Source organism: Camelus bactrianus, chromosome 3 (assembly GCF_048773025.1).
Source record: "Camelus bactrianus isolate YW-2024 breed Bactrian camel chromosome 3, ASM4877302v1, whole genome shotgun sequence".
Classification (NCBI taxonomy): Eukaryota; Metazoa; Chordata; class Mammalia; order Artiodactyla; family Camelidae; genus Camelus; species Camelus bactrianus.
In genome coordinates, this window is record NC_133541.1 from 51,530,341 (window position 1) to 51,546,450 (window position 16,110).

General features: G+C 34.9%; 1 protein-coding gene across 4 annotated transcripts in view; it reads right to left on the reverse strand.

Annotated features, from left to right (window-relative positions):
- The window catches only part of CERT1 (ceramide transporter 1), a 119,800-nt gene that overhangs the window by 11,438 nt on the left and 92,252 nt on the right, over positions 1 to 16,110 (reverse strand). For 2 of the 4 annotated variants that reach the window (XM_074359966.1, XM_074359959.1), the window contains 5 exons: positions 12,348 to 12,434; positions 9,820 to 9,912; positions 9,230 to 9,307; positions 2,898 to 2,993; positions 43 to 175 (listed from right to left, as the gene is read on the reverse strand). In XM_074359966.1, coding sequence (XP_074216067.1) covers positions 43 to 175; positions 2,898 to 2,993; positions 9,230 to 9,307; positions 9,820 to 9,912; positions 12,348 to 12,434 — 487 coding nt within the window. The remainder of the gene's footprint in view (positions 1 to 42; positions 176 to 2,897; positions 2,994 to 9,229; positions 9,308 to 9,819; positions 9,913 to 12,347; positions 12,435 to 16,110) is intronic. The other 2 variants (XM_074359970.1, XM_074359954.1) reach the window with 1 other exon arrangement.

Genomic DNA, 16,110 nt, shown 5'->3' on the forward strand with positions numbered 1-16,110 from the left:
CAACGATAATTATAAAAAAAACTATTCATAACGGCAGCTTACTTTCCCAATCATTGCGAACGTCAACATTCCAGAAGTAATTGCAGACCTCATGTCCTGTAACGCCCTTAACTGCATGGGTAGCTTTCAAAGGATCTAGAACAATCCCATTTTCTTCTACTTCTCTTCTATATACCTAGAGGATATATTTAAAAATCTGTTTAAAAAATAAAACTTGAACCCCTGAAGTACAAACTTGAAAGCATGTTTTAAAATTTAGCTGCTTTTTAGAATTTTACATATGAAAATGTACTTCTGGAACATAAATATTCAGCTAAAAGAAAGTTTAAAATCTCAAATTATTAACAAAGACAATACATAAAAAATATTTAAAACTACAAATCCAAGGTAAATGTCAACTATGAAAAACATGCATATATAATCAATGATTAAACTACTGAGTTGTTAAAAAAGTAAATATATCAATTTAAATTAGGCATTATTTACTGAACATTCTCAAATACTGTTCAACATGGCTAAGAAGGCCAAATCTGCCTGGTTAAAACATAATTTGCTTAGGGATACTGATTTAAGGCAGTTTTGTTTTAATGCTGTAACCTCAGATTTAGAATGGTATCTGAAACACAGTAGGCTCTCAATTATTTGTTGAATTATGCTAAAATGGCATAAAGATTGATGATATTCTGCTGTAAATACTAAGGCTGCATACCTAAAGGTCTGTCTTGCTTTAAATGCTGAGATTGTATATGTAAACTGCTGAATGAAATTAATTACTTCAAAATTATAGGTTTGTTACTTTAGACAATTCTGTAATATGCTCTTTTGAGAAATGAATAAACATGTTATCACAGGGAGAACCAGCTCTCATTTTATGGAGTGCCTATGGGGCCAAACACTGTTAGGCATTTCATATAATTTCTCTTTTGCAATCTCTCTCTCCAGCTACCTTTCCTTATGTGCTTATTTATTCATGTTATTGGGACTGCTATTTTCCTAGTCACCCAAACAAGAAACTCTTATAGACTTCTGATTCCTCCCTTCACACTTTACAAAGCTGTTAAGTTTATTACTAATCCTCTATAAGATACTCAACCAACAGCCTGACTTTTCTATTCACTGGTTACCTCTTTTAGGTAGGCTTTCCATCACCTTGTACCCGATTCTCTTAAGTGGTTTTCTTGGTCTCGAGTTTCTTCTCTATTAGCCTAATCCTCCTAAAATGTTACTTTGTGTTCAATGGATAGCCTACTGCCACAGACAACAGAATATTCTGTTTAGTGGGTTATTTTATACTCCCCATAGTCCAGCCCCAATCTCTGTTCTCCCTAAAGGTGTAGGAGCAGTTTTTCTTTACCCCTCATTCCATGTGGAGGAACTTCATCTAGACTATTACTCCCGGTTCCCCTTCGCCCTTTTACTTCCTCCTCCCTGGCGGGGAACAGGGACATCTGAATGGTGAGCATAGAAGGAAGACTAGGCAGGCTTGGCTCAACCTCTTCTCCTGCAGACAGGATATCTCCTGGTCTGCTTTTGGGGCCTGCTCTTGTGGGGAAGCCCTGTGATTGTCCAGCTATGTTAGCTTATCAGAAGTACAACTAGCATTTTGGTAACTTCCTCTATCTTATTTCTTAACTTGCTCCCTATTCAGAAGGAGAGAAAATTTCAACATCTAATATGGTATCTCATTTGCTAGAATAATTCTGGTCAAAAGTCTATACAAAACTCGTGAATTAGAAATGTGCTTTCCAGGGAAATATATACAAGATCTTGTGGTGGCTCACAGGAAAAAAAAAGTGACAATGAATATATGTATATTCATGTATAACTGAAAAATTGTGCTCTATGCTGGAATTTGACACAACATTGTAAAATGACTATAACTCAATAAAAAAATGTTAAAAAAGTGCTTTCAAGTTTTGCTCATGTTGTATCTTGCCTAAAATACACTCACTTCACCTTTGTCACACTTTGTTTCCATTTCTAGACATAGTTCAAATGCTTCTCCTCAGTGCAAAACAATCTAATTGTCTCAAAGCAGAGATCGCTTTTTTTCCCAATTTTTCATGCACTGTTATCAGAAAGACCTAAGTAATTTTATCTTTTAATGTCAATATCCTCCTTCTCCAACCAAAGTTTCAGCTTGGAGGGAGTCTTATTAAACATCTATCGTAGCATAGCGCCTTGGGCATGAGGTAATCCAAAATTCAGCATTGCTGCTGCTTTTCAAGCCAACTCTCAATCTCTTGCTCCCTGTTCTCTCTGTCTCGTGTTTAGGGATGTGAGCAAGATTAGCTGACCAATGTCCAAATATCAAAAAAAGATGCAGTCAGAGAAAGAACAAGTGAAGTATAGACCAAAGAGGGAAAAAAGTGACACTTGGACACAGCATTTAGCATACTGAAAAAACAAACGGGGGGTGGGGGTGGGGAGAAGGAGAACTATCTAAAGAGAAAGCCATCAGCTAATTGTGACCTGCTCATATCTAGACACCCAAATTTTATTTTCTCCACAGCTTAGGTAAAACAAAATGGTCTGTGTTCAGATTCATACTAAGATCATAAAAGAAATTATGTAAAACTTACACCAGGGAAGCAAAAGGACACTTTATTTCTTAATATCTGGTGCTTTTCTGATCATATGTCATTTGTTTAATAGAAATTTTAAAATGCTATCTTACTTATATCAACACTAATAATAGTATGATTGCACCAGGGCTGCAATTAGCAACCTACAACAGTACACTGGTGGGGTGGAGGGTATATAGCTCCGTGGCAGAACACTTGCTTAGTATGCATGAGGTCATTCCCCAGTACCTCCACTAAAACAAATTTAATTACCCCCTCCCCGAAAAAAAAGACTTAAAAAAAGACATACACACACAATACACTGGAAATTACCTTCATTTCTCCTTCTTCTACAACCAACTGCCAATTGGCATCTCCACCAACATCCTGCAATGAGTAAGTCATGTGGTTCTGCACCATCTCTTCAACCTTGAAAAGATAAACAGGGCCATAAAAATACACGTCCAATTAACAGCTGTGTCATATCTCTAAAATAGAATGGCATTCAGTTTACTTCAGTTCAGAAATGATGTTCTTAGAAAGCTAAGCAACCAAATGCACAAAGGTTAGTACATTTTATATAGTTTTGAAGAGTTTAGTCCACATTCCAGGTATCATATCCAGGTTAATGACAGGAGGGAGAAATGCAGGGAAGAAAGATGCTTCACTCAAATAACATATTGGCCTAATGTACATCAAGTGACCAAACAACATTTTTTGGAAAGAAGAATTATTCTTTCCCTTACAATAAAATGCTTTCTTACAAAGATAATATCTTAAAGCACAAAATCATGAAACATTAAGGATGAAAGGGGTACAAAGAGACCATCTAGTCCAGTGTTCCTGTATTTAAGACTACACAGAGGTATTAGAATTAGATCGTTGTATGTCAGGATTTCCCTATAAAGGTAAGGTAACTTTCATTATTTCACTGATAAACTTCTTTTTTATCATGAATATAAGCCAACTTAAAAATAACCACCACCTCCATTTATTTGATTCCAGTTCCATTGGTCTAAATTCTTACAGGGATAATGCTAATACTCATATATGCAAACATTTGCAAATAATCACCTTTTAGTTCATTCTTTCTAAATTTCTAACCAAATCTTTTTTTTTTTTTTACTGAAATTTAAATCGCAATCTCTCCTTTTCACTATCAAATTACCCCAACATATCTTTTATAAGCAAATAAAGTAGAATATTTCACACTCCCAGAATCCTCTATCAAATTTATTGGTAAGATTCCATGTAAGCGTTCTTTGGAAATTCTAGTATGAAACATGTTTTTATACAGAACTGAAGTGATAAAAAAGACTGCCTCTGAAGGAAGTGGTGCCTCTACCATCTATGCACAGAAACTTAATTCTTAAGTTCTATTTTTTAAACTTTTACTCATAATTGTTTTATATAATAATATTATTAAGAGAAGGCAGAAAAGAGAAAATATGTACATTATACTTCAATTTAAAGATTTATTCCTAAATTTAACTACTTATTTTACATCAAGTCTACTGCATTCATTAGGGATAGAGTTAAGAACTGGTTTACATGTATTTTGAAATAAATAATGGTTTAGGGGCAGAAACTCAAAGTTATTCACCCTGGGGATATAATTTTTTCTACACAAAAGGATGTTATAAGCATGTTATTGTGATGTGCACACCAAGTTCAGAATGCATTTTTCGTTACTGAAAGTAGTTACAACTTTAAATGTCTTTCACTGGCAATGATCACAAAAAATTTTCTGATAAAAATGTTTATGCTAAAATTCTACAATCTAATTTTGTATTAAATAAACATTACTAATATCTTATTTCTTTATTCATAAACTTCAAAACAATGTGAAAAGTGCTGGGTTAGAGCCTTGAAAGAGATTTTAAAAGATGACTACTAGTACAACTATAATTTTATAGAGCCTTAATTAGAAAACACAATTTCAGGGGCTGACTGGAAAAACCTTTGTGCCTTTATAATTTTGAAATCTGCTTTCAGAGGGTAAGGATGACTAATGAAGGATTCCAAATTACAAACATATAGAAAGTGTATCTTATTACCAAAAGAGGAAGAACAAAGAAAGCCCCAGTTATCATGCATAAATAAAACCAAAGCAGCACCGGCTTCACTCATTTGTCTATGTTGCATCTTAATTGGGAGAAATTCTCACTCTTTTCAGATCTGAAGATTTAAAAATCTTCAGATCTGAATATGTATATTTTAGGCAGGACAACAGGAGTTAAGAACACCTGTATTTATTATGAAATTACAGGCAGAAAATGTTTCCCCTAAATAGGCCCTACTTTCAATGGATTACTTGTGACAGGAGAATTTTATTCTGTTAAAAAAAGAGTTCTGTTTAAAAAAAAACTTTACTGTCATTTAGCTCTTTTGTTGAAAAGTATGCAGGTAATTGTGTTTTTGTTAGGGACATTATTCCTATATTAGATGTGTGAAAAAAGAGGTGTTTTTAATTTGTGTTTTGGTCCAAAAGGAACCAGATTCCACAAATATAAATTGATAGGAGGTGTAACCTAAGTGTAAAACAATGTACAGTAAACATATTAACATTGTCTTGCTAGACAGATGAAGAAAATGTATTCTTATCATAGTTACTACTCCATCTGTGGGAAAGTTTTCAGTCTTTTGTCATTATTTACTTCCTTAAGAGGGTTTGAAAAGTTCAAAAGAGAAACAAAAATTGTATTCAGTACCGTGTTCATAAAACACTAAAGAAACAAATGAAGTACTGAATTACTGTATTAACCATGTTCTGCAAAACCTTCATCAAGGAATCTTTACTCATTATGGCATATTCCTCAAGGTAATAACATTAAGGTTAAGGAGAGAGGTGATACCAGAAAAATTTCACTGTAACTAATTTCATGTTCACTGCGATAAAATATGAAGTAGCCAATGTTACTACAGAGGTAATGACTTGGTCATTTGTGACCACACTCATACTTCAGATATATTCTTAAGATATACTTCAATTACTGTTTTCAATTATGACTCTATATCAAAAGTGGGAAACAAGGGATCATTAATTGGGTGACAAGAATAAACATACACTAAATTTTCTGTCTTACTAGGTTTAAAATTTGATGTACTAGAAAATAGTGTTACTAGAAACACCTATTGCTTAAAAAAAAGACAATTAAAATTTCTGAAGCAAGATTCCACCTGCTTTAATAGTATTTGCCAAGTTTTCATTAGACTAAGCATAATTTCAGGAATCATGCCCTTGATTTTTTTGGACCTAGAGCTGAAAATGATAAGCTGACACCCACAGCATCTTCATTACAAATGAACTACGAAAAAAAATGAAGATAAAACACATTTGAAATAAGAGGTGATGGCACTCCAATTCTTACCTTTTCTTTCACCTCACATTTGAATCACTCAGTATGCCATTATAGGAGGCCAGATCTAATTGGATTTTTCTAACACTATTAATATAGAAAGAAAATTGTCCTTTGATGGCACAACAAAATTGTAATGAACAGAAGTCTCAGAAGGGCTCAAATAGAACTTGGATCTCTTTCTGTTACCCAGGTGAAAGGAATACAACTATGCTTACTGTCATAAAGGAATTTGTTGGATAGAATAATTTCCTTATAACAAATTAACAGTGTACTGTTAACCCAAAAGAAAAACAGTCAAGGACAACATGAATAGTCAATTCACTGAAAACTGCAAACAGCCAAGAAGCAAAAATACCACTTTTAGTCTATCAGATTGGGAAAAAAATTAACTGAATTATAATATTCAGTGTCAGTACAGTATAGCTGGCTCATCTTCTCTAATGAACAGTTTGGCAATAAGGATAAAAAACAAAACTTAGAAGTATGCATGGCCTTTGTCCAAACAATTCTACTTCTAGGAATATATTCTAAGGAAATAACTGGTAAGTGTACAATGATGTATATACAAGGATGCCCAGGTAGCACTATATATATTTATAATAAAGACTAACTGAAAATAAACTAAACATTCAATATTAGGTCAGTAGGTAAATCTAGTATGCATATCCATGTAATAGACAAGGAGATTTAGAGCTATATTTACTGATAGGAAGATAGGCCTAATTATATGTTTAAAAAAAAAAGGCAGTTACAAAATAGTATATAGAGTTACCTACTTTGGTAGAAAAAACAATTACTTAGGTGTGTGTAATTTCAGTATGTGCCTGATTTTATTTATTTTAATATACATATATATGGAAAAAGGATATGCATAAGAACAGTAATCTAGGATTTTAATTTTATTTACTCAACTTTCTAGTTCTGCTAAAATTAGCATGTATAACTTATACCATAAAAAAGGGAAAGGTGAAATAAATAATTACCACAACAATTATATGTTGCTATGGACATAAAGTGAGAAAAAGCTTTACACAGAATTGTTTTTGCAAGGATGCTTACCACATATTAACCTGTAGAGGTATTACCTACCCTTTGATTTTCTTTCCTTTTTTTTTTTTCAACTAAGGAAGATATTTTTTTTTCCTTTTGATTTCTGATGTGACATCTTTAGATGGTAATTGTGTTATGCAAGTAAATGTGACCAAAAAGATCCACTTATAAATCCAAGTCCTTCTTCCTTTTTGTACACTTTGATTTAGCTACTTCATTTTCAATAACTGTGCATCAGACAGATAGATTCATGCATTGTTCTATTTTCCTAATAGAGCCACATCTTTTATTTGAAGTTATTTTTAGGGCACCTCTCAGTTCTACATTTAATAATCCTACTCAATCAAGATGATGAATATTATTTCGACAAGAACTAAGCAGTCATGAGCCAAGAGTTGAATGTAGATGGCGAAGCCAAATTAATAGTTAACTGCCAGAGCACAAGTCTGTTACTGACAACAAATACTTTAGCAAGGACAATAAATATTTGAAGACCTCAATGTTATTTTTCTTCATTTTTCCCTCTTTTGGCAGATAAAACAGTAGAAAAATCAAAAGCTTAAAAACAGAACTGAATCAATCATGAGCATCATACTTTAGAAAAAAAAATACACCAGGAAGATTTTTCTCAACTTACATACAAAAGTTACACCAGTCTTATAAAAGAGCTGGGCACCTGCCTCTCAGTGATACATTCATCTGTACTTGAAGGCTTTCAGCTGTTCTACACATCTCTACAGCTAGGGCCCAGCTCCGGGTTCTGAATTCCTCTTTCTCAGGCACCTATCAGTAGCTCACATTCTTTTCTTGCTCTTTACATTTTCTTTCATTTATAGCCTGTGTATTTCTATATGTTAAGGGAAAATGGTGACCAGTACTGATGTCTTTCAGTTAATTTGTTATTTTATCATTTTAATGCAAGGTGGAGTTTAGCAGAATAAACCAAAGTGTTCCAGTATTATCTAGTTTGGTCATTGACTTATTTGTGAAAATAAGTCACTATTTAAAAACCATGCATAAATGAATGAGCAAAAGGTAAAAAACACTGTGATAAATTTGGCTATGGGTGATTTGTGATGAAGGATTGATAAATATTCTCAAAAATGTTCGAGGAAAAAGCTACAAAAGCCAGAAAAAAATTTTTGAATCAAACTTGATTTTCTACATAGTTGAAAATTAGTGTAAATGTTATTTGTATGCCTGTTCTAAATTGACTTTTAAAAGGTTTTATTGGAATACGCTGATAAAGAAAAATAATGCAGAATAGTTTTGATTAGCTCAAAGAAATAATGTTGTTATAATGCTAATAAAAGCCCACAGATACCACATGCTAGGTTCTAGCTACATTGAAGTCCTAGCCAGATGACAGAAGCAAGGCACAGAAGCGTTAGAAAAGCTGTTCAATATTTTGCAGGTAACCAGCTTTAAACCCAGTCATTGTGACTGGAGAGCTAAAGTTCTTAACATAAAATAACATGATGCAATCCAATAAAATGCAATCGCCATAAAAACACAAAGTTGAATGGCAAAGATGTGACTTTTTTTTACCCAATGATGATGCTAAGAAAAATATTCCTCTGACGATACTTTGATTTTATCATGAGGGCAGAGATTGCAAGCATCCAGCTTCCTGTCCTAAATTCCTAAACCATACTGATATTTAATAATTTAAAATCAATTTCCATAAATTTATACAAGCAGGAATATGCATTTATAATATCCAAGGGTAATTTGCATAAGGAAAACACAACCTATTCAACAAAGCTTAGTATTATAATGGTAATAAGACATGGTAATTACACAAATTTTATTTAAAAACTTATCTCCCTGTTGAATATATTATGAGATATTTTAAATTAGATTAGAAGTGAGACTTGAAACCAGCTTTAATGCTGTAACATATCCTACAGACCATGTCCATAAAAGCTGATGAATCCTGTCTGAAGAAACAGTTATCATTTGATATTTAAACACCAGGTAACTTCTACGTTTCAATTCAATTTGAAATATTTTGGGAGTACCTCCTATATGGCAAAATTCCAAGTTATTCACAGTAGAGGATACAAAGGGCACATGCAAGCCTGACAGAGGAACTATTTAGCAGATAAGGAAGTCCTTTTTAATGCTTGTTGTTACTATTTAAAATGCAAATCCAAAACAAGTGGCCTAACCAAAAGATTTCTAGGAACCAGGAAGGCAGGCTGGAATATAGCACAGAAAGACTCAAGTCCACTCTATACATTCATACAGTACCTGGGAGCTGAATCTGTGAACATCGTCAGAGGCACTGACTAGATCAATGGAAGACATGGAGGAAGAGCGACTATAGGGCTACCAGAGACAGACAAAGAAAAAACCAAGTAATCAGAACAAAGGCACAACAGAGCATTCAGTACCAACTTCCAAACACAAGATAAAGAAAGAGAGAACAAAGCACTATATGAAACAAGCTCAGCAGCAAGTGCTGACTTCATGCACCTATTATGTGTTATGCTGCAAAATCTTTCTATAAAGAATGTAGTGCTTCTAATAATAAAAAATAAAAACACTTAACCCCAAAGAAAAAAGATTTAATATAATTGGCTATGCTTCTGATTAATTATTTTGGACAAGCCACTCCCTATCTCCCCACCCTTCTTTTCCCCTTAAATAAAAAAGAAAGAACATTATGTCCGAAGATTTCTAATGGTTTTGAAGGATGTATATGGAAGAAGACATATAATTTCAAAATATCTCATTACTTAAATTCAAGAAAAGGGAGAAAACTTATACAGCAGGAGAGTTTCATCAACAGTGAAGAACAATTTAACATACACTTTCAGTAAATTCTGCCATTACCTTACCTTTTGGACAAATCTATGAGTCCCCACAGAAGAAAAGGCATCTCCAGATGGCATGGCTGTAGGCCAATGTAACCTGACCTTTTCACTCTGTGACTAAGGAAACATATAATGTTAAATGGGAAGGTTTTAAAGTGTGTTTTGCAGTTGAGACGGGATAATATAACATTTAATTACTGGGCACTTTAGTACTTACAAATATTTGAATTATGAAGTAACATTAAAGATACAAGTCTTGCCAAATCTTGGCACTTCATGTGTCCCAATCCTCTTTCTTTAGACTCTATAGATACTACCTTAGAACAAGGATTAGTGCTCTGATTTTTGTTCCCAGTTACAATCTCTAATACCAGCATGCCACCATTTACCATAAATCAATCTTAACAGTGCTCCCAGAATAACTTCCTTATCTAAACTCTAGCCAAATTATTCCAATCATTTCACCTTATTGGCATCCTGCAGGGCTATATCATTTGAACCAGTATCATTGTTTGGTTCAGTTATGCTCCGAAGAACATATCATATATATCGCTGTCTCCCTTCCATGAAGAATGTGTATTATGCCTTCATCCCATCACCTCACTTCTGTTAAGCTGCCACCTAATCTCCTTTCTCCTCCTCAGCTTGCCTAGTTTCTTCTCACTTATTCAATAAATACCTACTAATTTTAAGGTATGAGAAATTGTGTGTGTGCTCATCTTCTAACTATGCAGAAGACAACTGGTAATTACCATTCAACACTGAACACAACGGCTAAGATCTTATTTCTCACTCACCACTTTATGGCATATCTTTCCCTGTGCTGGCAAAAAATGGAAAACAAATGTTAACTCAAAAATGTGCCACTGAAGAATACATATGAAGTGGCTGTGTTGTTGAGAGCTCTGTGCAACATCTACTGCATACAACGAGGGAAATGATCTGAACCTTTGGAACTGATTTCATCAACTAACAAAACTTACTACTCTAGAGCATGACCTCACTGTAATTATCTTTGTCATATCAACGTGCCTGGCTGTTAACAAGGAAAATCAAGGTCTGTTTAATGACTTGTTTTGTGAAGTACCTACCAGAGTGTAAAGAATAGACTGAAATTAAGTGAGTTGACAGCTCCATGACTATTACTTTATTCTAAAGCTTATAGGAGTTTTTTTTATTGATCCTCTTCAACTCCAACTCAACCACCACGCTGATATTCAATAGAGGAGCATTTTAGAGTCAGAAGCGATGATCTGAATCATCTTATCCAACTCCTTGTTTCATAGATTAGAAAACCAAGACCCAAAGAATTTAAGTGCTAAGTTTATAGCTTCATGGTTAGTGGCAAAACTAAGAGTAACTTGTCCTGACCTCAAAGTTCAGTACTCTGCCCAAAATAACACAACTTAGGTTAAAATAAAAACACAGTGAAGGGGAAAACAAACAAACAAACAAAACAAACAAAAAGCCAACCCCAAAACCATTAAAACAAAAACAAAAATCCAAAACCAAACACAATGATGCTACTTCAGATAATATTTTTGGTATCCAAAATTAGAGCTCATTTAGGAACTGAAAGTTCCCACTTGTACTGAGTACTGTGTAGCACCTTTTGGGTATGAAAAATGAGCAATAAACTTTATAAATTAATGTGATGAACTTTTCATCATTGACTTATGGAAAAAAACAATGAAAAATAAATAAGAAAAGTAAACAGCCACTACTGCAGATGACTTACCTCAGGTAGACAGACCAGTAAATGGGCACAATTGCCATGACTGCCTTAGCAATGACAGGGAGTGAACAAGACTTTTCTATGCAAGTTAATTTATAGTATAAAACTAATACACATGAGATTTATTTGCAAAATGCTTAGTCCTTAAGAATAACAAATTCATCCTTAAGTACCATCTAGTGGTAATATATGGTAACTGTGTTGTTGTAGAATTAAGGAAGGTAAAAGATCAAATTAATCTTGAAACTAGAGTTAAAGAATTTAAGAAATGCTCTCCTTCAATTTCCACAGGAGGAGCCAGGTATAACCACTGTGAATTTAATAAATGAAAAGACACTGAGCAAAGTTAAAAGTGAGGAAGTAACTAAAGGCGAAGGTAGTGAAAGCAATAAAGGAATTAATAATAAAAACTGAATGGTACTAATGTAGAAGAAAAATAAATTCATGGTCATCTTCCTTTTGAATTCATAAGGTACTTCATGAAGAGAAATTCATTGAGATTGTTTTATTCAGAGCAAATATTATGCCTTATATTAACAGAATGATAGTAAAGTTGGATATTTCAAGGGGAATAGGCAGAATATATTTCCATTTAATTTCACATTAATTACATATGCTTCCTTTAAACAATCATTGGTCTTCTTTCTATTGCTTGGAAACCGATCAATGAAGAAAGTGACTTATACAGATTTGTCTACAATTGTGAATCAATGTAGACTCAGTTCATTTTTTAGGTTATTAGATACATACTTTCCAATTCTATTTATATAAAATGACATACATCAAGGATTTTTATAACTTTTAATAATATAGATACCTGTTCTTCTATTTTATCCTGTCTGTCAAGAGCAGCTTCAACAGCATCAAAGAACTCTTCTTCATTAATCAAACTGTTTGGGCCTTCCTATTCAGACAGAAAGGGGGAAAAAAAAGCAGTTGATTCAAGAAAATTGAAAACACTGATAACCCTGGTAATTAAATTTAGGGGAAAGTTGAAAAGTGACTTGACAAAAATTTCTGAACCAGTTAGTATACTAGGCAATATCATAAAGATGAATAATATACGCTCTATGCAAAATCACAAGTGTTACAATTTAATTCACTTGGTACTCAAATATTTACTGTATATTAACCTATACTGGGTTAGGGAAATAATCTAGAGTACAGGATTGGTGAACTATGAACTATGGCCTATGGGCCAATTCCAGTCCTCCGCCTACTTTCTGTATGGGCTTTAAGCTAAGAATTTCATTTTTCAATGGTTGGGAAACAAGAAAAGAATAACATATGGAAATTATATGAAATTACAATAAAGCTTTACTGGAATACAACATGCTTATTCATTTATGTATTGTCTATGTCTGCCTTCATGCTACAGTGGCAGAGCTAAGTACTTGTGACTTGAGTACTTGGCAACAGAAACCTTATAAAATTGTAGAAAGGTTTTAAGTACAAAGTTGCAGCAGAACTACCAATGAGAATGACAGATAGGATTTCTGAGGGGAATCTTCCTAAGTAAAGACAGTTATATCACGGAGAAAGAAAAGCTGAACTGATGCTTGAAAGCCTGGTTAGAATAGTATAGTGGCTTTCAGTCACCTGGGGAACTTCCTGGAGAACCTGTTAAAATGAACATTCACAGGCCCTTACTCGAAGAAATTACTTTTCAGTGGGTCTTGAGGGGAGCCAGGAATATGCATGTTTATTAAGTCCTCCAAGTGATTCTAATGCAAGTGTAGAATCTCAGTTGTATCAGAAGATAAAAGTATAAAGAATAATAGCAAAATGGAAACATAGAAGGTATGTGTATATTTTGCTGTGATAAAACAAATTAACGTGAACTTAAAGTGGAACAATAGCTTTCTTGGGGCCCAGAGTAGGCTACCCCAAAATGTGCCTCAATAGCATACTGATTATTCTGAATTAAAGTTACTTAAGAAATGGCCAATGCAAGAAAACAGGAAATAAATTTCACATGAAAGGTGCATTCCCTGCATCTGGAGATAGGACAATATTACCAAAGATCAGGAATTCGATCTGAGAAGAAGCCTACACAAACAAACCTTGTTACTTCCTGAATTTACTACTACAAACCTAGCCTGCTTAGATTCTTCACTAATTGGGCACCCCAAACCCGTTTCCTTGTCCTATCAATTCCTTACAAATGTATTGTTCTTTTGTCGAAAAAGTATAAAAGCTGCCTGCTTTGGCCACTTCTTAGGTCCCCTTTCTATGGAATCTCCATGCACAGGAGTCAAAATTTATTTTTTTCCTGTTAATCTGTCTTGTGTCAATTTTACTATTAGGCCAGCCACAAAAACTCAAGAGAGGCAGAGGAGGAAAAATCCCCCTCCTCAACAGCTTCTTATTTTGGTAAAACCAAAGGCTGAAATGGCAGGCTTGGTTTTAAGCTTCCCTAAAATTTTAAATATACAGAATAAGACACGTGAACAACTGTGGTCTGTCTGGAATATTTCCAGTTAGACTGAAAATCCCAGTTTATCACTACTCCATTAAAAAGCAGCTAGCAACATCATCCCTCTCCTGTTGAAGGAGGGTTAATAAAATGGCCGCACTCAGGCTAACAGATTGCTCATTCTTATGCTTGCCCTTAAAACCGTCAACTGACCTGACTGACTGGTTGCTACTCACAGTTCCAGGCCCATTGTTTAAACTAAAGCTACTGATCTTACTGTTTCTACTTTATTCCAGTAATTGAAAGTAATAATCATGCTTGGTCTCTGAGCCCTTCTCCAAGGAGGTCACAGGGCTGTAACCTTACAAAATAGCCTGAATTGCCAAGAAGACCACACCTTGAGTGCTTACAAGATAAAGAGATCTAACCACTAGCCTCTGTAGAATTGGTCCCCTGGAGGCATCATGATGCCATTTTAAGTCTTCTGATGAGAAAATGATTCTGTTGATTGTTATCAATGCTTTATTGTTTGAGCTGTGGCTATATAATCACCCAACCCCATCCCCAAGGTGGGTTCAATTTTAAAGGCACTAGCCTGCTCTGAGTCCCCTTTGCCTGGGCAAAGCAATAAAACTGTCTCTTTTCTTCTAAGCTCCAAGACCTTGTCTCTGGGTTATTTGGCTCATCAGGGACCGGAGCCGATATTTCAGCAACACTATCACAACCTGGGGCCACACAAGAGTGGGAGGAACTATGCTGTAATGTTCCCTTCATTTGGCACAGGCACATCAGAAATCTTGATTTAATGCAGTAGTTCTTGTAGAGTTATGAAGATCCTTCAAAACCCACTTCAAAAAACTCCCCAACTTTTAACTACAACACGTACAGAAGAGTGTACAACTCAATGGATTACTGAACTCGAGCAAGACCTTGTAGGGAACTCTTGGGCACAAAAGCCTTTTGATGTCCTCTGTTTCTTATTTGCAGGATAAAGGCTTCAGCCTCCTAGACCTCTGAGTTCCAAAAAGCAGATTCAACTACGGAAGGGAAGGAAAGCAGAAATGAGGAGCACTCAAAAAATAATAGTGCAGTGTGAGACAGAGTTCTAGTTCCTCCTCAAGGAATATACATAACAATATATCTGAGTTCTTAGGAACTCAGAGGCTCCTACCCAGGTAGAGGATGGCAACTTCAGGGTTAGCACAAAATTCCTGGAACACCACCCTGTTACCTCACCACCAGCCTATCAGAATAACGTCACACTCTGCAGCCCTCACACCAAATTTTGCCTATAAAAACTTCTCCCTGAAAACCATACAGGAGTTTGGGGTATTTGGGACACAAGCCACCCATTCTCCTTGCTTGGCCTTGCAATAAACCTTTCTCGGCTCCAAACTCCGATGTTTTGGTTTGTTTGGCCACACTGTGTGGCGGGCAAAGGAACTCTTGTTAGGTAACATTTCCATTAAATGAATCTAACCGCACGGGAGCAAAATGTACTACGCCAAAGTGTCTCTTTGGCACACAGATTACTTTGAACTAAAAAACAATCAAGGCCCAGAAGACTCAGCAAGAAACTTTGATCTCTTCCTCTTAACTGACTAAAAAAATTTAGATAGAGGGAATCCTGGAATAGAGCTATCACCAGAGATACCTACAAAGAATATGCGATAGGTACTATTGGGGACACGCAGCAGGGCCTAGAGACCAGCGTCTACAGCGTCCACTGTTTCTGCATAGCCCACCAAACATCTGCTTTTCCATCTTCATGTGAATTGCCTTTTCCCCCCTTTTAAGTTCCAAACCACTACTTCAACATCTTTTGTCTTTAGCTGAAGATGATATTTAAGGTGAGGGTTTCACCAATTTTGATGAGTTTCTCAGTTTTCCTGGATTTCTCCCATATACACGTTATTAAACTTTGATTTTCTCCTCTTAACCTGTCAATTTAATTCTTAGACCAGCCAGAACTTAGAAGGGTAGAGAAAAATTTATTCCTCCCTGACACAACCATCTAATGACTAGCTGGATCATGAAAAAGAATAGAAACACCAGTTTTGAGGCATCTCTCCCCAGGACTCCCTTTGTCAAAACATTTCAGACACTCAAAGGACAGCAGTATCATGCTGGTCTCTGTTGACAGCAGAAAAATAGAAAATATCAA